This window comes from Daphnia carinata, chromosome 8 (genome assembly GCF_022539665.2).
Source record: "Daphnia carinata strain CSIRO-1 chromosome 8, CSIRO_AGI_Dcar_HiC_V3, whole genome shotgun sequence".
NCBI lineage: Eukaryota > Metazoa > Arthropoda > Branchiopoda > Diplostraca > Daphniidae > Daphnia > Daphnia carinata.
In genome coordinates this window covers 3,973,697-3,998,181 of record NC_081338.1, presented here as the reverse complement: position 1 = coordinate 3,998,181, position 24,485 = coordinate 3,973,697, and the positions used below count along the sequence as shown (strand labels likewise).

The 24,485-nt window shown below is 40.7% G+C and overlaps 6 protein-coding genes and 1 long non-coding RNA gene across 10 annotated transcripts; 2 read left to right on the top strand and 5 right to left on the bottom strand.

The window, feature by feature from the left end:
• Nucleotides 1-165: 165 nt before the first annotated feature.
• Nucleotides 166-5,385, bottom strand: LOC130703684 (histone-lysine N-methyltransferase SETD1-like). The gene is made up of 18 exons (XM_057525121.2): nucleotides 5,236-5,385; nucleotides 4,861-5,115; nucleotides 4,696-4,788; nucleotides 4,454-4,631; nucleotides 3,716-4,387; nucleotides 3,258-3,648; nucleotides 3,090-3,178; nucleotides 2,763-3,013; nucleotides 2,614-2,697; nucleotides 2,458-2,556; nucleotides 2,197-2,397; nucleotides 1,810-2,136; nucleotides 1,556-1,747; nucleotides 1,268-1,492; nucleotides 1,052-1,201; nucleotides 853-960; nucleotides 628-777; nucleotides 166-559 (listed from the first exon to the last, which is right to left on the bottom strand). The coding sequence occupies exons 2-18, from the start codon at nucleotides 5,059-5,061 to the stop codon at nucleotides 386-388; spliced, it is 3,585 nt and encodes a 1,194-aa protein (XP_057381104.1). The 5' UTR covers nucleotides 5,062-5,115; nucleotides 5,236-5,385; the 3' UTR covers nucleotides 166-385.
• Nucleotides 5,386-5,873: 488 nt separating this feature from the next.
• On the bottom strand, nucleotides 5,874-7,301 carry LOC130703693 (nucleoporin Nup37-like). The gene is made up of 6 exons (XM_057525131.2): nucleotides 7,089-7,301; nucleotides 6,838-7,017; nucleotides 6,625-6,778; nucleotides 6,328-6,556; nucleotides 6,083-6,239; nucleotides 5,874-6,021 (listed from the first exon to the last, which is right to left on the bottom strand). Exons 1-6 carry the CDS (start codon nucleotides 7,236-7,238, stop codon nucleotides 5,929-5,931), a joined length of 963 nt encoding a protein of 320 aa, XP_057381114.1. The 5' UTR covers nucleotides 7,239-7,301; the 3' UTR covers nucleotides 5,874-5,928.
• A 1,723-nt stretch (nucleotides 7,302-9,024) lies between these two features.
• Nucleotides 9,025-13,630, bottom strand: LOC130703723 (axin-like). 4 transcript variants are annotated; one of them, XM_057525173.2, is made up of 15 exons: nucleotides 13,400-13,630; nucleotides 12,843-12,969; nucleotides 12,439-12,770; nucleotides 12,100-12,372; nucleotides 11,747-12,033; nucleotides 11,429-11,560; nucleotides 11,137-11,290; nucleotides 10,951-11,061; nucleotides 10,742-10,886; nucleotides 10,459-10,673; nucleotides 10,057-10,394; nucleotides 9,811-9,981; nucleotides 9,666-9,739; nucleotides 9,438-9,588; nucleotides 9,026-9,372 (listed from the first exon to the last, which is right to left on the bottom strand). In XM_057525173.2, exons 2-15 carry the CDS (start codon nucleotides 12,904-12,906, stop codon nucleotides 9,246-9,248), a joined length of 2,574 nt encoding a protein of 857 aa, XP_057381156.1. In that variant the 5' UTR covers nucleotides 12,907-12,969; nucleotides 13,400-13,630; the 3' UTR covers nucleotides 9,026-9,245. The 4 variants fall into 4 exon arrangements, with proteins under 4 accessions (XP_059352689.1, XP_057381156.1, XP_059352687.1 ...); XM_059496704.1 differs by having other exon boundaries at nucleotides 10,951-11,058; XM_059496705.1 differs by having other exon boundaries at nucleotides 11,429-11,557.
• Nucleotides 13,631-17,978: 4,348 nt separating this feature from the next.
• LOC130703708 (protein mago nashi homolog) lies at nucleotides 17,979-18,852 on the top strand. The gene is made up of 4 exons (XM_057525154.2): nucleotides 17,979-18,192; nucleotides 18,272-18,330; nucleotides 18,387-18,580; nucleotides 18,655-18,852. Exons 1-4 carry the CDS (start codon nucleotides 18,102-18,104, stop codon nucleotides 18,752-18,754), a joined length of 444 nt encoding a protein of 147 aa, XP_057381137.1. The 5' UTR covers nucleotides 17,979-18,101; the 3' UTR covers nucleotides 18,755-18,852.
• A 2-nt stretch (nucleotides 18,853-18,854) lies between these two features.
• Nucleotides 18,855-19,297, bottom strand: LOC132088253 (uncharacterized). The gene is made up of 2 exons (XR_009421645.1): nucleotides 19,133-19,297; nucleotides 18,855-19,042 (listed from the first exon to the last, which is right to left on the bottom strand). It is a non-coding gene; the product is annotated as an uncharacterized LOC132088253 (long non-coding RNA).
• A 181-nt stretch (nucleotides 19,298-19,478) lies between these two features.
• Nucleotides 19,479-22,964, top strand: LOC130703687 (eukaryotic initiation factor 4A-I-like). The gene is made up of 9 exons (XM_057525125.1): nucleotides 19,479-19,606; nucleotides 19,969-20,104; nucleotides 20,159-20,425; nucleotides 20,483-20,639; nucleotides 20,701-20,810; nucleotides 20,873-21,004; nucleotides 21,063-21,382; nucleotides 21,447-21,636; nucleotides 22,698-22,964. Exons 1-8 carry the CDS (start codon nucleotides 19,584-19,586, stop codon nucleotides 21,589-21,591), a joined length of 1,290 nt encoding a protein of 429 aa, XP_057381108.1. The 5' UTR covers nucleotides 19,479-19,583; the 3' UTR covers nucleotides 21,592-21,636; nucleotides 22,698-22,964.
• A 370-nt stretch (nucleotides 22,965-23,334) lies between these two features.
• On the bottom strand, nucleotides 23,335-24,485 carry LOC130703699 (uncharacterized). Its single transcript, XM_057525138.2, has 4 exons — nucleotides 24,395-24,485; nucleotides 24,040-24,293; nucleotides 23,789-23,968; nucleotides 23,335-23,716 (listed from the first exon to the last, which is right to left on the bottom strand). Exons 2-4 carry the CDS (start codon nucleotides 24,281-24,283, stop codon nucleotides 23,337-23,339), a joined length of 804 nt encoding a protein of 267 aa, XP_057381121.1. The 5' UTR covers nucleotides 24,284-24,293; nucleotides 24,395-24,485; the 3' UTR covers nucleotides 23,335-23,336.

Below are 24,485 nucleotides of genomic sequence, written 5' to 3'. Positions count from 1 at the left end.
TGCTGACTATGAGTTCCATATCCCACTTCTGAATTATCTTTTTGTTTATATGCCAATGTCCTCTTCTTACCTAGACGAAACTCTTGAAATTTCACATGGATTTGCAATACTAATATCTACTTCCAGCCTACTTTCTCAAACTTTTTTCATGTGAAACAGTTTGAGTAAAACGAAACCAATTCATTTTCCTTTCATTTTCAATTTTTTTTTTTTTACATATTCCAATTCGTAGCTAAGGCGAAATAACTCAACTCATTGAAATAATGGACAAATAAGATAAACAGAAGTAGAAAGCAGGAATCGTAAATCGAAATAACGAATTTTGTACAAAGTCCGTTTAGTGGAACACGTCCGTTGGCAGAAACCGTTTAGAGGTTTTCTTGGCTCAATTCAAAGTTCCACGGCACTGGCTCGAACCACACAGACAAACGATTTTGTCCTCTTCGATGGGAAACTTGTAATCGTAGGTTATTTCTTCCCCAACAGCGATTGGTTGCTTTGAGTAAATCACAATTTTTTTCTGGCTTTCGATGGTGATGACTCGGGCATAGCAGTTAGGCTGTCGACAATACAATTTTCTCAGTTAACTTGCACTGAAAAGAACTATAAAAAGAAAGAAAAACTTACATTGCATGAGTGGTTGATGAAGCGGGCCAGATTACCGCATTTTGTGGCGTCTATGATGTACTCCAAATCCACACGAAATAAGTATGAAGAACCTATACCGACTGCTTCGTATTGAGTCTCTCGCAAGTCGGCCAACACGGGGCGCACAACCTTTAAGACCCATCGATTCATTAGGACTCGCAATGAAGTGGTACATTTAAAAAAAACTATAATTGATGAATTTACCTGCCCGACGTATTCAATAACCATTTCATCCGCAGCAATCGGTTCTAGTGCAAAAAGTCCCCAGTCGTGGATTGAAGACTTTCCAAACTTAAGTTTAGCTCCACGGAACTAAATAAGCAAGCAAAATATTACAATATTTATTTAAAAAAAAACAAAAAAAAACACATGTATCTGAAAAACTAGCATGAGCTTGTAATACCTTAAGTTGGTTGAATTTCAGGAGATCAGAATCATTCTCTAAGCCAAAGGCTGTGAGTAACCTTCGCTGATTGGAACGAGCTTCCCGCGAAAGAGCTTGTCCTTTGTTACCCGTATCTGTAGGACCCAGACCAGCTGACCGTACGGAGGACTAAAAATGATAAAAGAAAATTGAAGATGGAAAATATAATGGAAAGACATTCAAATATGGCATTACGACGTTAGCTTCCTGCAAACGTGAGTCTTCAGTGACGCATCGAGCGAAATGAGACTTGTGCTTGGCTTTCTCTTTGCTGTCAAGTTTATAATAGCCCTCGGTTCGTGCTGATCCAGACTTGTGAGGACGTGGTTCTTCTTTTCGCTTTCGTTTAGACGGTGAAGGATCCATCTCTGTTGGATCATAGTCCACCCAATGCGTGTCATTAAGCCAGTAGCCCTGAGTCTTGAGGAAAAAAAATTTATGCACGGGTTTTTTAACCAGCAAAACATATGTAATTAACAACACCTGTAAAGCATCCTGAGACAGAAGATTTTCGTAGCTTTTATGGAAATAGGATATGTCTTCTGCATCAATCCCTTTGGCTAAAAATTCGTAGAAGTACGACATTTCTTCCATCATATCGCGGGGTGGGAAGGTCTTTTTGATAGGTAAGACCGGATCGGGTGTCGTTGAATCACGAATACGCTTAGCCTCTCTCTGTTTTAAATTGAAATGAATTTAAATTTGAACCACCAAAAGACAACAGTTCCTTTTAATACCTTTGATTGCTTCTTCTTGAGTGCTTCAGCATTTTTGAGCTTGCTAGGCACTTTGGTAACCTTCTCCGTTTTCACCCTATCATACAAATGATCTTCACGTTTAGGTGATGGGGAGGCGGAAGAGCCTTTTGCGTCTGGAGGTTCTTCTTTTGGAGGTAATGAATAGCAATGATCTTTATAGACAAAGGAAGCAGATGAAGATGTTGAACTGTCGCTATCTTCTTTCTCTTTGGCCTGATCGATAAGGTGGGATAAACGGTCTTCTGGTTCCTCTCGAATATCAGGTGTACCAGGAGTTGGAGGTCTGTCTGGAGATACTTCCTCCAACTATTGCACAGAAAACCTTCCGTTAGCAACAGAGAAGCAACAAGAAAAAATGAAACCCACCTCCAGGCCAGTTTCTGTTCTGTTAGTTTTGCTAACTATTGGACGAGGAGAATCGGGTAGACTACCTTCACTAATACTCTCTGCACCGGAGATGGAATCCGAATCCGAATGAGACTGATCATCAGAGCTAGAGGCTGATGAGGAAAATGAGACACTTCCCCGTTGTCGACGATTTCTCTTCCGTCGTCCATCACCAAGATCCTGCAAATTCATAAGCGATGGTGATATCGGGAAGAAATATATCAATCTAATAGAACTTACTTCATCTTCGCTGCTGCTACTACTGCTGCTGCTACCGCTGCTATACAAGGAGCGCAAAGAACCACGGCCTCTTTGATTGTATCGCCTGTCGTTACGTGTCTACAATATTTAAACATTGATAATATCATTCAAAAACAAAAAAATAAAGCAATTTACATCTCGAGATTCATCATCAGAATCCTGCAATCTCCTTCTGGAATCGCCATCCATTGGCGGAGGGGAGGGAGGCCTTATTTTTCGCTACGTACAGAAATGGTAAATTACAGAACTTAATTGACGATGAATAAACTTTGCTATTCACGTACTCTGAATGAAGGTAGTTTCGGCATCGATGCCCTTAGTCCTAAACCCAATCCAAAACCGAAATTGAGGCCTTCAAACCCTAGGCTCACTTTTTTCGTAGTGGCTTGTGGCTGTTGTTCAGTTGTTTGCGCCACTGACTGAGGTGGCTGACTTGGCTGCTGGACCGCTGACGTTATCGAATTCAGAGAGTTCGGCTTGGTCAACGGACCTTTAGTTTCCTGCTTACTTTGCTCATCCCACCAATTTTCGAATGCTATCAAATAAAGGCACGCAAATTAGTTCTCTGAAAAATAAGAAAATGTAGACACCGACCCTTATGTAACATTTACCTTTATACGCCGTTCCCTCAACCATTCGTCGATTGAAATCTTTCTTCAAAATTTGTTTCAGTTCAGCAACTATGCGATCTACAACCCCCCTGTAAAAGCCAAAAAAGAAAGGAAAAAGAAATATGTATCAGAAACATTTCTTCTATCAAATCGTAAAATGTAACGTACTCAATGGTTGCGGCATGAGGATCTTCTGTGGCTTGTTCGGGTTGGGCATTGGTCTGCACAGTAGAAGCAGTAGACTGGGCCACATCGGCGAAAGGGGGATATCCATTTGGCGGAGGATAATTGAAATTCGGATATGCAGCATTATTTGTTCCCGAGGCGAATGCAGCGGGCTGATTGTATGCATTTCCATACATACCCCGCCAAGCAAAATAGGGGTCACTAGAATTGTAGTTGGGAGGCGGAGGGAAAAAGTGTGAAAATGAGGGTCCTCCTGCATTTTGGTCATCTACTTCAATTTTCGTTCCATCAGAGTTGAAAATTTTTTCATCTCCCGAGCTTAAGCTGGACAGGCTCATTTCGTCGTTAAGTATCTCTCCACTTAAACGTGGGGCTAGAAGAACACCAGGTTGTAAAAAAAAAATCAAAGGAACGACAACATTTAAACTTTGAAGACTAACCTTGTGGGGGTTCTGGATGAGCAGCTCTATGATATTCTAAATAGATTTCTTGAGACAAGAAAGGAGATGGAGGAGGTGAAAGAGGTGGGCTGGAACAAGGATCTACATTCTTGTTTTCGTGATCGGCAGCTCGACTGCTGCTTCTCGAGGAACCAGAATTGCTGCTACCATCTAGCTGAAGCTGCAGGAAAGCAGGTGTATTGAGTGCTGCCGAGATCTTCCCCTTCAAGAGGAGCTCTATCCGTGAATCTAAATCTAAAACGAGAGGCTCCTCTTCTTTCTTCTCTTCTTCTTGATTGCTGTTCGCGGGAGCTGCTTCTGGAGGTGGTTGTGTGACCCAAGAAGGAGCTGATGTATTCCAAAACTGCTGGTGCCAACCTCCATAGAAGTCGGCAGTAGGTGGCGGAACAGAGAATGCCGGTGGCGGAAAATTGTAGGATCCCTCAACACCGGCATGGCCGTTGGAATTAAAATAGTGCTCCTCTGATTCAAGACTGTTGGTGGTTTGCAGCTGACTGCTGCTTTTCTCCCTTTGTACGACTGGTAGAGGAGGAACTGGAACAACCGTTTCTGGCTCTTCACTCGGTTTGTTTTCAACTTTTTTAATTTCGGGTTTAACTTCAGGCTTTTTCTCGGTCGTTAGCGATTCGAAGAGTTTTTTGCATTCCGCCCCTGAAATTTCAAAACAGAAAGAATTTCTAGCAATAAAATAAACATACAATGTTGCCAGTGTGTTACCAAATGGGTCAAGAAATACTTGTAAAGGTTTTCCCATAACTGAGGTCTGATTGAGCTTTTCTACACAAGCTTTAGCATTTTTTACATTCTCAAATATGACTCTAGCCAATCCCAAATGTTTATTGGTTTTTGGGTGATAAAAGATCTGAAGTTCCTCAAACGGGCCATGTTTTTTCACCTACAGACAAAAGAAATTATAAAATTATGCCACATTACTGATATTGGTTTAAACAATTAGATACCAGATCTCCAAGAAAAACTTTATCAATGTTATCATTGACATTACATATAGTGACTTCAACTGAGGGAGGGTCCCCTATATATTCTGCATCTATCTATTGGGAATGACATGTAAAATCAGCAAATGTGTTATACATGATGGATTAAAAGTTAAAGAAAGTACTTACCCTGAATCTTGGTACTGGTAGATCCAGAACTTCAAGCCTAGACCAAAGCTTTGGAATCTGTGAACGTGGATCCCGAACATGAACAACTGGATAGGTGGGATCTCCTGGAACTTGCCCTTCATAACGGAAGAGCTTCACTGCCCCTTTGATGATAAGTGGATCAATGAGGAGCTTCCAGTTCTTTTGCTTTGCCGGATTCATGGTTGGTGTTGATTGTTTGAAATCAAACCAAAACGGCTTTCAGACGAACTGTATCTGACAGCGCAAAAATCCAAGAATAATTTTTGAAAAACAAATAATAAAGTTTTTGCTACCAAAATATCTGTAATGAACTAAAAAATACATATTTTCACAAATTATAGGGAAAATAGTTACCTTAAAGATACATGTTAAATGACAACATAAAAAATCCAAAACACGTCCCCAAACATTCACCAAACAGTTAGCCATTCGGCATAACGTTATTGGTTGGTGCTAAACAGCGGGTAACTGCGGACTTCGCAAATAAATACATTTTTCTTCTTTTGTTTTCATGTTTTTCCTTTTACCATAAGCGAACACGATTTGTTTCGTTAAGTCCGGTCATCTTAGAATAAAAAATTATAAATAGCTCGAACGACTTTAGTAAAAAGAAAAACGGAAAGTCAGGTTAAATGTTAAATCGAGTTGAAATTGAAAATAAAGAAAACCAGCAGCCGATAGTATGACAGCCAATCACATCGTAGAAGAATCATGTTACCAGTTGAGTGAGTCGATTGGAAATCGAACACAAACCAATGCTTTTGCAGTTTTGCGTTAATGCGCAATACTTAAATTGACGAACAAGTTTAAGCGATAGAAGTAACTCGTTCACACAGCAAAAAAAGACGGGATATACTGACAATGAAGAGGCTGGCGCGGAACAGAAGTGCGTTAGTCAGACGGCGAATTAGCAATGTTTACTTGATGCAATGACCATTCCCCGTAAATAGTGCTTATCATATTTGCATTACAAAATTTTAATCAGAAATATATTTGTTTGATACACCATTCAATTTTATTTCATCAGTAGAATTTATTTACAAAACATCACTTCAGTAGCAATTTCCAAAACCGCACAGATCTATCATTTGCCACAGCAAGCAAGGGTAGAGAAAAATGCCAACTAAGATCATTGGCAGCCTAAAATGTCAAAGGTTAATATTTTAAAATTAAGCAGGTAACATTGATTTATTTCCATTACCATCAAGGAATCTGTTACCATTACTGGCCCCATGGAACGGAGTACAGTAATAATAGGGCCTGGCGAACTCAGAACCGCCATTAAATTTTCAAACGTTGGATGAAATCGTACTTTACGAATCATTTCACAGGACACTGTAGTGGTGTTCTCTGGAATACTTAAAGAAGGAAAGGCAATAATGAAACAGAATCGCTTAATTGCCAAAACTACAGGCCAATATATAGGTTCCATAAGGAATGAAATACCTCAAGGAGTTCAAATTCCAATGCTGAATTCGACCTCCTAATGCAGTTGCTATATAAGTTGGATTGCAGGGGGACCAATCAGCATCTAGAGCTGGATCGTGGCAAGTGAAATTGTTGCTTAAAGAGGTGACTGGTGAAAAATTCACTGTACTAAAGAGTGTAGTCATTCCTGATTTTTCAATTACGAAAAACTTGCTAGGTTCTGAAGGATTGAACCTCACAGCCATTCCTACAAAGCAATTTTCTAAAGTAATACTTGGGACTACTTCAAATTTTTCAGTTACAGTACACAATCACCTGATGACTGAAGTGGGATAGTTTTCAAAAGGTCTCCATTCTCGACAGACCAAATCTTACAGGTGAAATCATCAGAAGTAGAAATTAAGAACTTGTCATCTATATCTGGTTGAAAAGCTATTGAGTTGACATTATCAGTATGCCCAGTTAGCTCCTTTGAAAGAAAAAAATTACCACAAAGAGCCTATATAAACTAAATGTGAACAAGTATACTAAAATGTTTTCAGACTGAGCAAGATCGCTGCTGTATATCCGGATTTTTCCATCAATACCAGCTGTAGCAAACTTGCAGACTTTCGGTACTGTATCACTTGACGAAAGTGAGCTCCAACTTAAGGTAACAACCGGACAGAGATGGTGGAATTCACGGATAACATTGAACTGAATCTCATCCTATAAGCACGTCAATCGGTGTACAATTATAAATACATATTGATGAGGGGGCACTTATCCATAACACTTACGTTTTCATACTGAACATTGGCAATAACCACTTTATTTCCAGTGCCAATAGCTAGGAAATTCTTGGACCACTCATACGGAGAAAAAGAAAGGCAGAAAATTTCTTCATCGCCCAACCCTACTGAATGAAACGGTCTGGAAAGAGAACCCATTTGTTTTCTAATTCAATCTTCGTTCAAACTCTGTCTTATAGTAATAATTTGCCACTCTTAATTCTTAAATCTTTGAAAGCACGACATGAGTCTGCAACGCAGCGGTGCCAGATTGTCAATAGGGTTCAGCCCACACGGGTAGATCGGGTAGATTTTTTGCCGATCGGGCGGGTCACTTTGCTTTTCAGGGCGGATCGTCCCGCTACGATATTCTTTTGCCAAAATCGTTAAATGTACAACGCCAAAATCGTTAAAACACAACTAGCCTACCTACTAACCTAGCCGCACTACTGCACGCAACAAGGAAAACAATAACTAACCCTCCGTATCGAGGAGGGTCACATCGCCGATGATTAGCTGCCTGCATCGGCAACCGTCTTTCAGGCCATGGGGAGAACTTACGAACAACCTACGAGTTCCGATTACCTCTTCTCTACCTCAGTTTTTGGGTCGATCTTCAATATGTAATGAACGGTACTACAGATCGATATAAAACGTCTGTACGTGTTTTGAGTGTGTGTTTTTTTTTAGTGTGCCATTTTAGCCCCTTTGTAGTAGGCATGGCTCTTCTTTTTCTTTCTTCTTTCTTGATATGACGTCCGAAGCGATGAGATGAAGAATCTTGCGAATCCGTTGTGATGAAGATGCTGAATGTTGCGTAATCCGATGAAATGAATCTTGAGTGGAGAAGGTGGGTGGGCGGAGTGGGAGGAGAATGGAGAGCTTGGAAATTGGAGATGGAGGGAATCGAACCCGGGACCGACAGAATACAAAGCGTGGGTGATAACCACTGTGCCAGGACCGCACATCCCAAACAAATTTTGGTTTGGATGTCACCCATTCAAATAGGCAGCTTATGTGTTTAGCAAGTAAATGAAGTATGGCGTTGTGGCATAGTTCACGGGTGCGATGCTAATTTCACGGGTTCGAATCTATGATTTTATATTCTATATTTATTTTCTTATACTGTTATATACTAAAATATTATTATGTATAATAATATATATTATGTAATAATATATAATAATATATTATTATATTAATATATTATATTATATATTTTTACACAGCGATTTTTCACCCATTTAAATAGGCAGGCTAAATACAAAATAAACAAAAGAAATTTGGCGCTCTGGCATAGTTCGTGGCTGCCATTCTGATTTCACGGGTTCAAATATTTGTTCTTATATTATTTAATATTTTTTGGGGGGGTTTAGAAACGCACTAATAACTTTAGATAGAGTAGATTCGCCAGTTGAGCAGAAGGCCAGCGTTCATCACCGAATTCCTCCTGAATTGTTTTGATTAGTCTTTACAATTGATCCCCAGTTGTTTTTATCCTACTTAATAACTTCAAGCTGAAAAAATGAAATGAATGTTACACTGTTATACAAAACAATTTCATAAAATTGTAATGAAACGTTCGCGTTAGTAATGCATCAGATGAAGTGGCGGTTTTATTGGTTTAGGGGGATGCTGGGAGAGATGAGGAAACGGAGTTGAACACATGTCATTCCTTATCTTTAGAGAATACTCGACGGATGTGTACAAAAAGATGGTGGCGAAGTAAAAAAAAAAAATTCTGGCTAAGGCAAATCTTCCAACATTTTTTTTCTTAAATTAATTTTTTTGGCCCAGACAATGTATAAAAAAGAAAATGCAGAAGGGTAGAGAGGTCTCAGCGCGACAATTAAACGAATATCCATTTATGCTGGAAGAAAGGTATTCTACGACACAATCGTTGCACGCCTTTCAAAATTAAAAAAAGAAAAGAATAAAAGAAACTCGATTTCAATCAAAGACAGGAGTTAAGGAAAAAAACAACGCGTGAATCGATGAAAACGACAATTACAATAATAGAACTGACATAATACAAAATAAAAGACAGGGTTGAAATTTGAAGACGGGTATTTTTAAGCTGCAACATAATATTCAGGTTCAATTAAAGATTTTTTGTTTGCGTAATTCCCAGGACAATATCGTTTTTTTTTTATAACATCATCGATTTCAGTCGACCAACTTGACGATACCCAGCACTTTGTCTTCCCAGAGCGGTAAAATCTCTGAGTCGTCAATCACTTCCTGATTGACCGCCATCGCTACGTCGTCTTCGCAGTTCGTTTTAAAGTAGTACCTAGATTTTAATTTGAAACGATAATAAATTTGAATAACAAAGAATGCCAATGCGTTGTGCCATACTTGTAGTTTCCTTTCTTGGGTAAACATGTTTCTTTGAATTGCTTGAGCGTGACAGTTCGTCCAGGTATTCGGCTACGGTAGGGAACGGGCTCATCTCCAAAGGTGAAAGTCACAACAGTACATTCTGGCGGAACTGTGCTTCCGCTTTCACCTAAATAAATTTCAATATAAAGAAAAATGGAATAATATATTTCTCCACAAAGACAACAATGCATTGTTTTGTGTTACCTGACAGAGCTCCACTACTTGCGGGTTTCTTCATTGTGGTTGAGTGAGTGGCAGTTGGCTGCGATACGCTAGGCCTACAATTTGTAGAAAGCGATTTAGTTAGCAAAAACAATTTCAATTCTTCAAAGTAAGGCTATAAACATACTTTGGCTTCGTTGGAGGACGATTTCTAGCCATATCGTCTTCTGCTTGCAATAATGGACCGGCCAACTTTCCAGCTCTTTCTAACGACTCCGACCGAGAAGTGCCATATGCAGACACCTGTTTCCGACTCCTCCTAGAGGAAATGGGTGACGTTGAACTCGGTGGACGCGACCTTTGTTATCCAAAACAAAATATATTGATTACTCTCTTGAGGCGATGATTATCATCAAGACATTTTATCAGTTACCTGTGTTTGGATGACGGATCTCTATCTGCTTCTTGCCACTTATCGTTGGTGGTGATCCAATGAAGCACTTTTTCCTTGGGAGGTTGTGAAGGTGGGGCCATTAGCGTTCCTGGATTTGGGTCTGTGTGTAGACAAAGACCGCTATCGTGGACACGATCATATTCCGACTTTTTGCTTCCAACTGCACTACTAGCCCCACCCGGGATGCTCATCCCAATTCGGCGCGCATCCGGAATCGATTGCGACTTGGAAAAGTGGCCTCGATTTTCTCTTCCACTATCACCTTGATCGAGAATTGCACCCGAATCGGCTGAATACGTCGATCCTTTTTCAATGTCCTAAGAGATCCATCATCTTAACACCCAAGTTGAATAAACTCACAACGATTCCCTGCTGACAAACCTTATCTTTCCGGCGGTGATGGGCTGATGAACGTTGAAAATAGCCGGCTCCATACGCGGATGAGCTCATAATCGGTGGCCCGCTGGCTTTGGTGGGAAGAGCCACAGAATTCGGTGGTAATCGACGACGGTTTTCTGGGGACCATGGCCGTGGCGAGGGTGCACCGGGCGATCGCAAAGGCGTTTGATCTGCCCAGATTCTCTGTACGTGGTTATCTATGACGAAGCAAAAATGATTGATTACAAAACGGAATGGTCAACAGATATTATGATGTATGCAGTACCAAGAATCGATTGCGTATCCGCTTCGTTTGACGGAGCGATCTTAGACAATGCTTCAGCCAGAACTCGGGCTGAGCACTCAGATCCGGGTCTTAGGCGAGCGCCTTGAGGGCAAGGTTCATCCAAGCCACTTGCCTCACTATCCCTCTGTGTACAACAAAAAGATGTTTGAGTTAAACGGAAATGGGATATAGAAATTATGAAAACTTACCTCAGCGACAATCCGAAGTAATTTCTCTTCGGATTCTCGTTCCCTCTTTACAGCCTCCAACTTTTGAATGAGAAGAGCAGCAAATTCATGGGGCTGTTGCGGTGTCATCTGCTGTGTACAAAATGAAAACACACTTTTTTAAGTAAAGCTGGCCGAACATTAAAAAAAAGAGCGAATGCGAATAACCTGATCTTTGGGTGGCGGACGGTGGGTTCGTGGGATGAACGGCTGATTTATTGATGGATCACGATTTCGCATGCAATCGTTTTTCATCTTTTGGGCAGCTTTGCGCAACTGATGCCGGCTAGGCTTGGCTGGGTAAAACAGCATAGAGCCATCGCTAGACAAGCCAAACATTTTTTTTTTTGAAGTTAATGATCAGGATAGAACAATCCATTAGAAATTCGGATTAAAAGTGTTGAAAACACAAAAGAAACATAAGGCATTCATGCAAAAACTTTGGAAATAAAAATCTTACACAGAACTATCAGTCAGCGAGCGAGTGTCATCAGTGTGAGCTTCAGAGGAGATTTCCGAATCCTGGCGCGAGACGGTATGGAAGGGCGCGTAATAGTTGGGCGGATGATATGGGTTGTGCACCACCCGACTACTACACCAAAAATGAGTGTAAAAGAAAAAAGCGAAACCGAAACAAAATCATAAATAAAATGTGAAAGAAAAATTAGGAAAATGGCATTCCGATAATAAAACAAAAGAAAACGAGCCAACATAAAATGAAAATTATAAATTGATCATGCAATGCAATTTTCATTCAAGCTCTTGTCTCTTGACTCACCCTGTGTAGGGCCCGCCTACTGGTCGTATTTCGACATTCATCCTGTCCTGCTTGGTGGCCATTAAAGCCTTGAGCGTCAGCGGGATTGGTTTGTTGAGCTCGGCTGGGGGGTAAGAGAATTCCGAATCTTCGTGCAGAGTAGGTAATGGGCCGACATGAGGTCCTCGATCGTCTGAAGCGCCCGTTGCGAGGAGATCAGGAGCGACGGACGACTTGGCGATGCTTTCTGAACCTCCTCCTTGACTCCGGCCACTTCGTGGTGAGTCCGGTAGGCCATTTTGCATAGACTGTTAAACATACGCACAGATTAGAATGTTGAGGAAAGGAGACATTCAAAGATGAAAACGTCTTACTTGAATGTACGATAAATAGACGTCTGAATTTAGGAAATTGACGTAAACTGAGCTACGAATAATATCTTCGACATCTTTTTGCGCTTCGTCAAAGATGTGAGCATCTAACGTAGCTCTATTGGCCACTCGGTCGTTAATTTCACGGCGAACCAGTTCCGATACATTGACCTTTCTTGTCCTAATGTATTTTTTGTGAATGACTTGGATAATTTGGACGGCTTTGTCAGGATTTTCCGTCCACTGTCGTTTTAAGCCTTCACAGGCAAACCAAAACTATACAAAAACGTAAATGATTTAGCATAAAAAGACTGACCAAAATTTAACAGCAATCAGGAATACTTTGAGTAAATGGGGGCAATTTTCTTGCTCGAGAAATTTCTCGAAGAGTTCGACGCCGTCGGGATCGGTGAGGAGAAAATGAAGATTTTCGGCCCATCTTAAATAGGGCGGTGTTTCGACCAAGGGTGGAGAAGTTGAGGCCGATCCTTCAGCCGGTTCGTAGCGGCGAGCCGAATCGTTCCCATCCATCGACTGGCCATGCATGCGCGGCGTCAGGATGGGTGATGAACCTTTGGAGGGCGAAAGCGTCGAGGGATGCGACGGGCCCCGCCTTCCGAACCGCGAAGCCCATGAATCCATCTTCACCTGACTTTGCGGCACATTTTCTTCACCTAGAACACAGCGTGAAACAAAAAATATTTTCAAATGAAATTTTGTGAGCAAATTAGGACTAACGAAGTTACCTGGGAAGACAGGGGGACGAGGGGCAGATTCCGAAAAACGGGTCACAGCTCCACCTCCATTCATCACTTAACACTGTACAAGTTCGTTGTAATCAACGGAGGAGGAATAAAACAGGAGCAGCATCACCTGTCCAACACAGGAGAAATAATGCCGAATAGTATCATTAGAACAGACGTACATTTTCACACATGAAGCACGTATGAACTTTGTCATCGTTTTTTAAACTAGTAGACACAGGTTTAAAGTTGTAGAATTACTGAACCGAGGTTGGCAACTTCAGAAAAGAAACTAAAGCTTATCGAAAAGGCATAACTGTGGAGAATCTATCTCGGAACTCATATCCGGCTTCGGAGGAGACCCCCACCCCTCTGGCGTACCATTAAAAAAAGCAACTGAATGTCTTGGTGGGTGAGCATTGATTGGAATCGTTGGAGCGCGAAATATAATCCGACAACGTAACAATACAAACGTAGATTTCTCATTTTTTGGTGAATGCATTGATAATAACAATAGAAAAGGTACTACAATAGAGTAGGAAAAAACAGAGGTTGCTTACCAGGCAGCATCTAGTTCCAGACTGGTGAAGGAAGAGGGGTGAAGCGGAGGAGGAGTTGGTTCTCTATGAGGCACACTATGAATAAGGCACACTGCGACGAATCACTACTGCATCAACGTAATTGGACGGTCTGGGGGGTTGCAACTATTGGGTCGATCTCTTCAGTCCTTAATGAGGCCCGATATCTTCACATGAGTGGTCCAATTGTTGTCCTGGGGGTTCTGGAAGGAAATCCTGCAAGAGTTATCGAACGGTTTGTTACCCATAAGCAGAAGCTATTGTGTTCTCCACTCCTCATATGTTCACAATATTTGACAGCTGCAAAAAACTCCATGAGAGCTTTTAGATTTAAAATGAGAAGGGGAAGACAGAAATATTGCTCTCTGAGTTCTCCCTCCTCAATCTAGGATAGCTCTCACCAGGTCGATCAATAAAGACTGTGCTCACAATCCTGACAAAAGAGTGATGCATCCCGTAGTCAAGACTTCCATTTTAGTTCTCTCATATTCAATAAGTAGAGTGGTAAAATGGACTTGCCTAGATTGAAAATAATCACTAAGGCACAGTAGACGTACATGTAAACCTATCGCTTCCCCATTGTCACTTTTTTAGATGGGGCATAACCTAGGGGCATCACTCTGTCAGAATGTGTTTTCCACTTTTTTACCTTTTCCATCGAGCTCTCACGTCAGTTTTGTAGGGTGTTTTCGAGTTTCGACCGTCGAAGACACGAGTCAACAACGGCCAAAACTCAAGGAGGAAACAGAAAACACAAAAATTAAATAAAGGAAACTGGAAAAAAGGACGGTTTTTGCTTCAGACTCCAAACAACTCTTCATTCCATTCCCCAATTTTTCCTCTCGACTATCGATTATACGCATGGAGTCTATCGACAACGAATCCTTAACTATCGATTCAAAACGAAAAAAAATTCTTCTGAAGCAAAAGAATCCTCAAGATTCCATATTCTTTTCTTTTTTCTGCCTTGTTTTTTCCTTTCATACAAGAAGCCATGGCAGGTGCCGACATTTTTCGGAAAATCGCCTAATGATCTTTACTTTTTTACATTGGCAATAATCTTATACATACATCTCGAGTGTTGCGTGCATAATGCATCCATGAAAGGGCATCAAAGTGTACCGAACAAAAAGAAGAAGAAAAAAAAAGCCTTCAAGCGGGTTTTGAAACTGTTTGAAACGTATCAGTTGTTGTTGGCATTACATATTTGGTAATTTCATACAAAAAAAAAAGAAAATTCCTTGGTATGGAAGGCAATCGGCAGTTTTTGAAGTAAGGAAAAACAAGTTGAAGTAACATCATACGGCTTTAATCTGATTTAGATCAAAGACATTTGATGTCGCAGGTCGCGTGAAGAACAAAATGCATTGGCCACCTATTTCCTTTTTTTTTCAAAGAATTGTCTATAATTTGCTTAGTTACTTATACAAGACTAGTCCAACAGAAAAGCTGGTTTGTTGTTTCAAGAAAAAAGAGGAGCAATACATTTGATGCGATTGGGCCGTAATCTTATTTGTTCGATTGTATACTCTACGACACCGTAGAAAAAAAAAATTGACTTTTGCGCATTTCCGGCTCCAACGGCGCAAGAAAATCCATCACGTCAGTTAAAAGAAATCAATCTAAAGGTTGATCTAAAGGTCGATCCACTTTCTGACGCTGCTGGCGTTTTGCCCTCACCTGATTTTGGTGTGTGGGGGCCATCAAGACATCATGTCGGTCATGTTCCTACTCTGATGATTACCCATAATAGTGGTACACACATTGTGGGTCGTCGTCATTGCTGCTGCCTCACAGAGGGGTTTTTCTTCGTCGGCGGCGGTAGCCACTCAAGGTCTTCACGTCGACCAGCGAAGAAATAAAAAAAAAGGCCTCACTGCGCGATAATCAAGACTATGTGTTAAAAAAGAAAAAAAAAGTGGAAGGCGGCGGCGGCGGCGGCTTTTCTTCTCTATTGCCTCTGACCCGCGGCTCTCTTCTCTTAAAAAAAACTGACTATCTTTTACAGTGCTGCGGGGCTGTTGATGTCATCTATCTCTTTCTCAATGCAGGCGAGAATGTGTGTGTGCTGCTCAGTAACATTCCATGGGAGGAGAGACGTGTCAAGGTAAAGTGACTCTTGGTCGATTACGCGACGACCAGATGGATTCGAGCCAAAATGCCAAGCTCCTACTCGTAAATATAGATCAGCCTTTTTTTTTTCGTCTTGTCTTATGGATTGTTGTAAGCTCACCGCCGAATGTCGTCGTCGAACGATCAAAAGCAGAGAAAGCGACTTCCGCCGACAACGTGATGGATGTTCCGAGGATCAATTTACATGCTAATTCAACTAAATAATATCTAAAATCGAATCGAGATAGCCTTCTTTCTTACCTGATTGTGGAGAGAAAATGAAATAAAAAAAACTGCGCAGTGAAGTCGGCAAATTAGTTCCAGAATGTCCGGCTTTCGAACAGAACTGATGATGGATGACAAAACAACAACAATCGGAATCGTCCGACCACTTTACCGTGAACACGTCTAAACACCTCGCCGACCGAGTTCTTTCTTCTTACTACTCTACAGAGGCATATCTGTGTCATTCAAAAGATGGATATGATATTTATGTTAAAAGTCGCCACATAGCGGTTGCCGCATTTTGTTTTTATCTACGGCCACAGTCCCGAATGGTATATAAAAGCTATATATTCCACGCGGCGGCGCGGGTCTATTGGCCTCAGCACTCATTTGTCTCGCACGATGATGATCACTCAGCGGACTGGGCAGTCCTGTCTAACTGCAGCATCATTTGGAATTATCTCTCTCTCTCTCTTCTCGTACACATACACACACACACACACGGGAAAATCAGATTACACAAGCGGCGCGAGCGGCGGTTTCTTTTTACTTGTAAAAATGTATAAAAAACAAAAAATTTTCTTCCCTTTTTATTTTTAAGGAAAACAGAGAAGGAAAAAAGAGAGCCGCCCGGCAAGCGATAAGAACCTCAAATGAAGAAAGAACGGCTTACATACGCGACATCTTGGCGCTGCCATAGGCGGCTTTCTTCAGTCATTATATTAGTATATTACTGTTGTTTGCCTAAACACATTTGCTCGCATATCCGTGTTCAAACAATGAGTTCTGTGAAATTTCTGTAAGGGTTGTGATTAAACATGGAATTGTTATATAGGCCTTTTGCGTTAAGGAGTGGTTCATTATATTCAATACGCCGAAATCACAAAGCAGCAGCAAAAAGAGATGTTATCGCACTACATATTAATTATTTTCGTGCGCTTTGTTATTTTTTTTCCTTCTCCAATAAATATCTGAGTCATCAGAATATTGGGCGCACCACAAAGTTCACATTTTGAGATCATTCTTTCACGTCGTGATAAAGGCTAGATGATTTATTTGCCATAAACTTTGTTCGATGTCAATGCCAACATGGCCTAAAAAAAGGGGACTTGTTTACGTTTTCAAAAATCTCTTAGATCAATATTAGGAGTCATCCAAAGAAATAAAAGTCTGGGCGTATGCAGTTGAGCTTATAAAGGGCTCAGAGAAATTGATTTCGCGCTTGATTGACACTTGCCAGATAAGTTTCTAATGGTATATGACATCGGATGTAGGCGAGCATTACACAGTATAATAACGGGATTTACTTTATCAAGTCATCAAATCCATTCTATAAATCTGCCAAGTCACGTTGAAATTCTGATTCCTTCGTTAAAAACATCTTAATCGCCTATAGCACTGCAAGGTCAAAAACAAAGTGCTGGGATTTTATTTACCGACGTTCAACAACCGAAGCCGTGATTAAAATATTTAAAGTACGAGGCACGTCTAGCGGTATTATTGCGGACTTCGTTCCACAATCCGAACGTTTTGTTTTCACAAGATTTCCATTTTGCTGGCGCGCCAGTACCTTCCGGTGTTTAACAAGTGCTTTCACTTCAATTCTAAACAGTTGTACTGGGAGTATAAAATTACACCAAAATATTCTTGATGTTACGAGGAATTTAGTATTTTTTAAAAAACATGTTTGTAAACTAGCAAAGGGATGGAAAGTCCAACGAAAAGCCAAATATCCCTTCAATTAGGCATTGTTTTTGGTTTTTCAGCCATATAAAGGTAATTTTTAGATTTCTCATAAAACCAAGATTGTTTTCGTAATTTTAACTGTCGGTACAATTATTAATAATCAAACTCCAATAAAGCAGACAGCTAAGACCAGGTGATCTTATGAGTGTGTATACGCTGTTAGGTAAACATGCTTAACCAACCGCTAAAGAATAGAACTCGGTCAGTCAACATTTACTTCAGTTTCTTGAGTAATGTCCCTTCTTTTTTTTTATTGTTTCATAGTCAACTATCAGGATGATAATATGAGCGTCGCTTTAACTGGAAACGCAGTGAACTGGAGTATGACGGACATTAGACATCGAACAACTTTTGTATCCAGATATATTTTATGTGTACTTCGTATGTGTATAATAAGTGTCGAATACAAATGCTACACATTTGTTTTTACTATTTGAATTTCAGTGGTTTTTGAAAAAAATTCAGGAAGAATGATTCGGGAATGTGTTTAGGGACTGAGCACAAAACTTGTTTGGGCACTGGAGGAGGGGAAAGCTAGCAGTACAAGCAAGTAGCGTGGGTTAACTTTCACCGAAAACTTTATCCTAAATTATTAAACATAATGCCGAAAAGTGAATTTTATTTAAGATATTACGTTGGACATAAAGGAAAATTTGGCCATGAATTTCTCGAGTTTGAATTCAGACCTGACGGTAATTTTGTCATTATAATAAAACTACACTCAATGGATGAACCTTTCACTCAATGCCGGATCACTGCGTTTCTTTTCAGGCAAACTGAGATACGCCAATAATTCCAATTACAAAAATGACACAATGATTAGAAAAGAGGTAAAATGAAAATGTATATAATTATATTCACTCTACCATGTCTAACATTTGCATAGGCTTATGTTCATCAAAGTGTTTTGAATGAACTGAAACGAATCATTGAAGATTCTGAAATCCTTCAAGAAGATGATTCTTTGTGGCCAACACCAGATCGTGTTGGAAGGCAAGAACTTGAAATTGTAATGGGAGATGAACATATTTCATTTTCTACATCCAAGATTGGTTCCCTTGTAGATGTCAATCAATCCAAGTATGAGGAACATTTCTGTTTTCGGCCTATATTGTGTAATATCTCCTTTTTTTATTCACTTTGTTTACTTCCAGGGATGCTGATGGATTACGTGCATTTTATTATTTAGTCCAGGATTTGAAATGCTTAGTATTCTCACTTATTGGTCTCCACTTTAAGATAAAACCCATTTAAAGTTTTGGACTGTGATTTGTGTTGTACTCCTGTCATTTTTCCATTAAACTATCCCGCAAGGTGTATGTTTTTCCAGATTAATAAAAAGATTTCTTGAAGATTCTTTTATAATGCTCAAAGTTATTCTTGGTGTTCTGTAATGTGACTTAATCATATTACTTTACACATTGATACTGATAAATGTATATCATATATCAAAACTTTGGTGTAGGAATGTTCGGCGAAAATCGAGTGGAATCTTGTTATCTATTTTGCCTCTATGTTTGACGTGATAGGTTACGTGACCCGCTAGATGCCCAAAGTACGTACACATGCATTCGAGTATAACTAATGAACCGGTTGTAGCAACCTTGGAAATAGTGAGACAACCATATTCACGAAAGATTCAATGATTGTCGCTGGCGATATGTCGAACACTGCACAGATGAACCTTCTACATAAAAGCTGTACGCATTTCAAAGCAAAATTTATTTTCCAATCCACTAGAAAGGGATGAACGTAGTTCCAGCGCTAAAATTTTCGTCTTCGCTGCTTGGTGCCTACATTAAATTATTAATTTGAATTGTTTGTTGAAAATACAATAAGTTTATATTTAATAAAGATAAAATATTAGATATTTTAATCTCAATCAGCTCACTTAAATTCATTATATTAAAAAATACATAAAAGGGATTCATAAAGAATCAAAATTCGAAATCAGTCAAGTGTGTTTAGGGTACATATAGTGCGACACGAAAATTGCCTTCGCTGCAAGTTCTATTCCCTTTTGCATCCGTTTTTTAGTCGATTCTGTGCCAGGTCCTTTACTTTTGGCGGTGTATAGTGAAACATGTCATACTCGAACGATAACAGGTACGGCTGGCGATTTCGCGGTTTATTTGTCATTTTTGTGTCGGTTTTAGTTTCCAGAAATGCACCACGATTCGCTTTATTTAGTGCTGCAGTTCTGGGATTTGTTTTTTTAGCCGTTCTCCTGCAGTTAGACGTTAAATTTTTGGGGATTTCGTCATGAGAGTAGCCTCAGTTGGTACATCATGGCGGCGTGGGTTGATTAATTTTTTTCCTTCCAGAATGCTTAAGTGCACTACTATTAAGTTGATCAATGCTTTCTGTTAGTAATGTTTGCCTTATGTATGTTAGGTGTGTAGCTTGAGTGTGATTTGTGAATGCAGAAATTTTCCAAGTTGACTAATTGTTGAATGGTTTGTTAAAAGGGAAGAAAATTGGAGTGGGAAGGCTCCTAAGAATGGGACTGATGAACGTCCTGAAGGAGAAGCTGAGGACCGTGGTAACTACGATGGACCACCAGGCATGGACCCTGATGGTGTCATCGAGTCCAACTGGGACAAGGTGAGTTCGCTGACACTTGCATCATGGGAACATGACTAATCACACTTATTTTAGATTGTCGATAACTTCGATGAGATGAAGTTGAAGGAGAAGTTGTTGCGTGGTATCTATGCTTATGGTTTTGAGCGTCCCTCAGCCATTCAGCAGCGTGCCATCTTGCCCTGTATCATGGGACATGATGTGATTGCTCAAGCCCAGTCTGGTACTGGTAAGACGGCGACTTTCGCCATCTCGCTGTTGCAGCAGATTGACATCGATGCCAACGACTGTCAGGCCCTCGTGCTGGCTCCTACTCGTGAGTTGGCACAGCAAATCCAAAAGGTGTGAAGTAAATAGAAGAATACCACAAGTTTTCTACAAACCATGCTCTTTGCTTAGGTTGTTTTGGCTCTTGGTGACTACATGGATGCACAATGCCACGCTTGCATTGGTGGAACCAACGTTCGTGAGGATCTTCGCAAACTGTCACAAGGAGTCCACGTTGTCGTTGGAACACCTGGTCGTGTCTTCGACATGATCAATCGACGAGCACTGAGTAATTATAGCATTCAATTGTTAGATACGTTATATTCATTTTGCGTTTTTAAAACCTCCAGAGACGAACAGCATCAAAGTATTCGTGTTAGATGAAGCCGACGAAATGTTGTCTCGTGGTTTCAAGGATCAGATTTACGATGTCTTCAAGAACTTGCCCGCTGAAGTGCAGGTAAGTGCTCATTTAAACCCCATTTTAAAAATAAACTTTTGATTAATTTATTTTTATGTTAGGTAATCCTGCTTTCCGCCACGATGCCGGCCGATGTCATGGAAGTGACGAATCACTTCATGCGCAACCCAATCCGAATTCTTGTAAAGAAGGAGGAACTGACGCTTGAAGGTATCAAGCAGTTCTACGTTCAGGTAATGCGATTAATATTATACTTGCCTCGAGCTCGAAATGACACGTTTTGTTAATTAGGTTGAGCGTGAGGAATGGAAGTTGGATACGTTGTGCGATTTGTACGATACGTTGAGCATTACTCAGGCCGTCATCTTCTGCAACACACGCAGGAAAGTCGACTGGCTTACAGAGAAAATGCACGAAAGGGATTTCACCGTGTCCGCCATGCACGGTGAAATGGAACAGAAGGAGCGCGACGTTATTATGCGCGAATTTCGATCTGGATCTTCTCGTGTTTTGATCACCACCGATCTCCTTGCTCGCGGTATTGACGTGCAGCAGGTTTCCCTCGTGATCAACTACGATTTGCCCAACCATCGTGAAAACTATATCCACAGGTAAACTGACAGAAATTCGATTTACAAAGGATCTGTTTTGACATGTGCAATTTTTAATCAACAGAATTGGTCGTGGTGGACGATTCGGTCGCAAAGGTGTGGCCATCAATTTCGTGACGGAGGAAGATTGGCGCGTGCTACGTGACATTGAACAGTACTACAATACTACGATTGAGGCTATGCCCATGAACGTGGCCGACCTCATCTAAACAAACAGAATTGAGACGATTTGTTGCCCTTGTGCATCTTGGCCTGTGAGTATTTCGGAAAACGCACTGGCTAAATCTCGGAAAACGCTCTTTTGCAAAACGACTAGACGATAATTGTAAGTTTGTGCGGCTGCTGTTAGCGCACTCTCTATTTCTCTCCACTTTCCTCCCACCCCCAAACAAAACGAGCTATTTGAGAAGTTTTTGAAGGTTTTGGCTTACAAGGCCATAGTTGGTCCCGTTAGCCATTTCGAAGCAGACGAAGCTAATACCTTTTTTTTCCTTATATAATCAAGAAAGTCGTGGTAGCGACATTCAAAATTATACTTTTTTTTGTTCCTCATACTACCATCCTTAGATTCATTACATTTAATTTTCCACTAGTAGCAATTCTTGATCCTTTCCATTTTATTATCGTAAATTGCCCCTCTTTTTTGTTTTTGAGGAATTTCTATAAGTTTATGCTAAAACATCGAGCAAATTCAAGAGTTGATAGGAAGTTGGGAAGCCTTCAGCGAGGGGGGGTCGTCATTGGCATCCCCCCCTCTGGACTGGCTGCGCCTCCCACCAACTTTCCGTTGTCAATCTTGATACGTGTTACACACAAAACTTAATTTCTAATTCTGTAAGAGTATACTGTCGCTACTCTATTTTTGCTGCTTGCCCTCTTGTACCATGCGTTCGGAGGTTTGCATCCGACCGACGCTCAAGCGTCCGCCCGGCCGGATGTGGATCCCTCTCTCACCCACATTGATCGGCGTGCTGGGACGAGGGTTCCAGATCCGTAAAAGGCGTCGGCGGAAAAAGAACATAAGACTCCCTTCGTCTTTATATGTATCACTATTGCTATAATTCATTAACTCTTCATTTCTATTAAAGATTAAAAAAAATTTTTCTTTTTTTTTTTTTAAGTGTCGAAGTAAAAATTGAAATTCAATGGAAGTGTCTCCCTTCCTTTTCGTGTCGTCCTTTTATTTCACTCCAATTTTTTTTATTGGCTTTCTTATTAATACAAACTTTGTCCAAATTGTCCTCTTTGAATCTCATTCAATTTTTTTCTTATTTTTTTTTTCTTCTATCGCGGTACGATTTGGCCTCCCGTTAAGGACCGTGATGACCCATCGTGAGTTTGCAGTTTGAAGTGGAGCGTGCTGATGTGTGAAGGCTGACTGCATCGTCGTCGTCGGCTACAGGAGTGATTTTTTTTTTACATTAAGGTCAAAATTTTTTGTTGTTTTTGTGCGCATTTGGATTGTCCGAGAAAGAAAAAGATGAGAAAAAAAGAGATCACGTGACACATTACCAGCTCCAGCGTTGTTTCACAACATCAGTACCTCGACTCTGTTGCTCCAAATACAGTCATGGCCGTTCAATGTGTTCGAATTTTTCATTTTGACTGAGGACTTGTACAGAAATGTCTTGAAGACAGGCGAGAAACTGAACTTGAATGAACGAATGTATTGAAAAATACGAAAATATTGTGCGTGGATGTGTTTTGATTGTACGAATACGCAAGGTAGTTTTAGTAGGTTAAATAATAGTACGCTTGATGGAGAGCATGGAATAACAACATGATTTTGTTTTTTTTGCGTTGTGACGACATTTAGAAAGATTTTTTTTTCTAGTTTGTTCCAGGAAATGTTGGATTTAGTCGAATTGGAAACAAACTGCGAATCCTCTCGTATTTTTTGTTCTTTTCTTTTTTTTTATTTAAAAAAAATTGCATTGGTTTGTTCAAGAGTCTTTTACAATTTGATGTTGGGGTTGGTGGCGGCGATGTACTGCAGAAGAGGTGGCGAATCCTCGCAGATGACGGCCTTGGTGTGGTAGCAGCCGATGTCGTGCCACTTGATGCCGTCCTTGTAGACGTTGTTGAGGACGCCCAGGCAAGATTCTTTCGTCTCGTTGATCTCGAATTCAGCGTTGTCCGGCTGGGGCCGTTTGAAGTGTCCAGTGGCGCTCCATGGTTGGTAACCCCAACCGGTTGGGATCTCGTTCGTCTTGGCCAGCTTGACGCCAGAGCCGGACCAGAACCAACCGTTGATCAAGACGGGCTGCAAGTCTTCGCGATCGCAACCCTTGAAGTTGCACAAGCGACCGCTCGACCAGATGTAGGGAAGTTTCTCTGTTGGGGTTTTACGCTTGGTCAGTCATTTGATTATTTGGCTAAGAGAGAGAAAAAAAATGGACGTATTACGTTTCTCCAGTATGTCGAGCACCATGTCGTTTTCCTCGACAGTTTCGATGCTGATGGCGTCCATGCAGTGTTTACGGCACAGATTACGGGCGTCCAGCCAATCGCTCTTGATATCCGCGTAGGTGGTGACGTTGGTGCTCAAAAAGTACCAGTGTCCATTGCGCTCCCATTGTTTCGGTCCTTTTGTTAAAGGAATTTTTAAATAAATGTAATTACGTAGAAAAAAACAAAACAAACAAATGAAGTGTTACTTTGTGCGCAAGCGTCAGCTTCCGGTAGTGACAATAATCGGCCACCGTCATTGATATCGCTGCCTCCTTTGCCGGACACTTCGACGCTTTTACCCATGGCCGCTTTGGCATCCATCGCCGCTTTGGCTTCCATGGCCGCTTTAGCTTCCATGGCTGCTTTGAGATCAGCATCCAGCTTGTCAGGTCGACAATTGACCAGAGTGACGGCCAGCATTAGAGTGAAGAATAACATCGGTCGGAACATGGTTGATAAACTGTTTTATCGAAAAATAAATAGATGATTGAAATTTGATTTTAAAAGAAATGAATTGTGAAAAGAATAAAAAAGGGAACCATTCGAAAACGGAGAACTTACTTGTTTGAATGATATTTTGGTATTGCACGAGATGTGTGGTTGTTGTTTCCACTGTTGGCTGTACCCAACTGTTGCCACTACCTGCCGTCTG

What these genes read in the sequence shown, in the direction of transcription:
- LOC130703699 (XM_057525138.2), bottom strand. Translation starts at nt 24,283, where the DNA reads ATGTTCCGACCGATGTTATTCTTCACTCTAATGCTGGCCGTCACTCTG. An exon ending in AGCTGACGCTTGCGCACAAA is followed by an intron (nt 23,969 to 24,039) that starts GTAACACTTCAT and finishes CTTTAACAAAAG; the next exon opens with GACCGAAACAATGGGAGCGC. An exon ending in GCTCGACATACTGGAGAAAC is followed by an intron (nt 23,717 to 23,788) that starts GTAATACGTCCA and finishes AAACCCCAACAG; the next exon opens with AGAAACTTCCCTACATCTGG.
- LOC130703687 (XM_057525125.1), top strand. Translation starts at nt 19,584, where the DNA reads ATGTCATACTCGAACGATAACAG. An exon ending in TGGCACAGCAAATCCAAAAG is followed by an intron (nt 20,426 to 20,482) that starts GTGTGAAGTAAA and finishes CTCTTTGCTTAG; the next exon opens with GTTGTTTTGGCTCTTGGTGA. An exon ending in TCAAGCAGTTCTACGTTCAG is followed by an intron (nt 21,005 to 21,062) that starts GTAATGCGATTA and finishes TTTGTTAATTAG; the next exon opens with GTTGAGCGTGAGGAATGGAA.
- LOC130703684 (XM_057525121.2), bottom strand. Translation starts at nt 5,061, where the DNA reads ATGAATCCGGCAAAGCAAAAGAACTGGAAGCTCCTCATTGATCCACTT. An exon ending in TGAGGGAACGGCGTATAAAG is followed by an intron (nt 3,014 to 3,089) that starts GTAAATGTTACA and finishes TTTATTTGATAG; the next exon opens with CATTCGAAAATTGGTGGGAT. An exon ending in TTATTGAATACGTCGGGCAG is followed by an intron (nt 778 to 852) that starts GTAAATTCATCA and finishes TGGGTCTTAAAG; the next exon opens with GTTGTGCGCCCCGTGTTGGC.
- LOC130703723 (XM_057525173.2), bottom strand. Translation starts at nt 12,906, where the DNA reads ATGAATGGAGGTGGAGCTGTGACCCGTTTTTCGGAATCTGCCCCTCGT. An exon ending in GTCCGCCACCCAAAGATCAG is followed by an intron (nt 11,062 to 11,136) that starts GTTATTCGCATT and finishes TTTTGTACACAG; the next exon opens with CAGATGACACCGCAACAGCC. An exon ending in AAGTAGTGGAGCTCTGTCAG is followed by an intron (nt 9,589 to 9,665) that starts GTAACACAAAAC and finishes AAATTTATTTAG; the next exon opens with GTGAAAGCGGAAGCACAGTT.
- LOC130703693 (XM_057525131.2), bottom strand. Translation starts at nt 7,238, where the DNA reads ATGGGTTCTCTTTCCAGACCGTTTCATTCAGTAGGGTTGGGCGATGAA. An exon ending in CTCAGTCTGAAAACATTTTA is followed by an intron (nt 6,779 to 6,837) that starts GTATACTTGTTC and finishes TTTCTTTCAAAG; the next exon opens with GAGCTAACTGGGCATACTGA. An exon ending in TGGTAACAGATTCCTTGATG is followed by an intron (nt 6,022 to 6,082) that starts GTAATGGAAATA and finishes TTGACATTTTAG; the next exon opens with GCTGCCAATGATCTTAGTTG.
- LOC130703708 (XM_057525154.2), top strand. Translation starts at nt 18,102, where the DNA reads ATGCCGAAAAGTGAATTTTATTTAAGATATTACGTTGGACATAAAGGA. An exon ending in GTTTGAATTCAGACCTGACG is followed by an intron (nt 18,193 to 18,271) that starts GTAATTTTGTCA and finishes GTTTCTTTTCAG; the next exon opens with GCAAACTGAGATACGCCAAT. An exon ending in GTAGATGTCAATCAATCCAA is followed by an intron (nt 18,581 to 18,654) that starts GTATGAGGAACA and finishes GTTTACTTCCAG; the next exon opens with GGATGCTGATGGATTACGTG.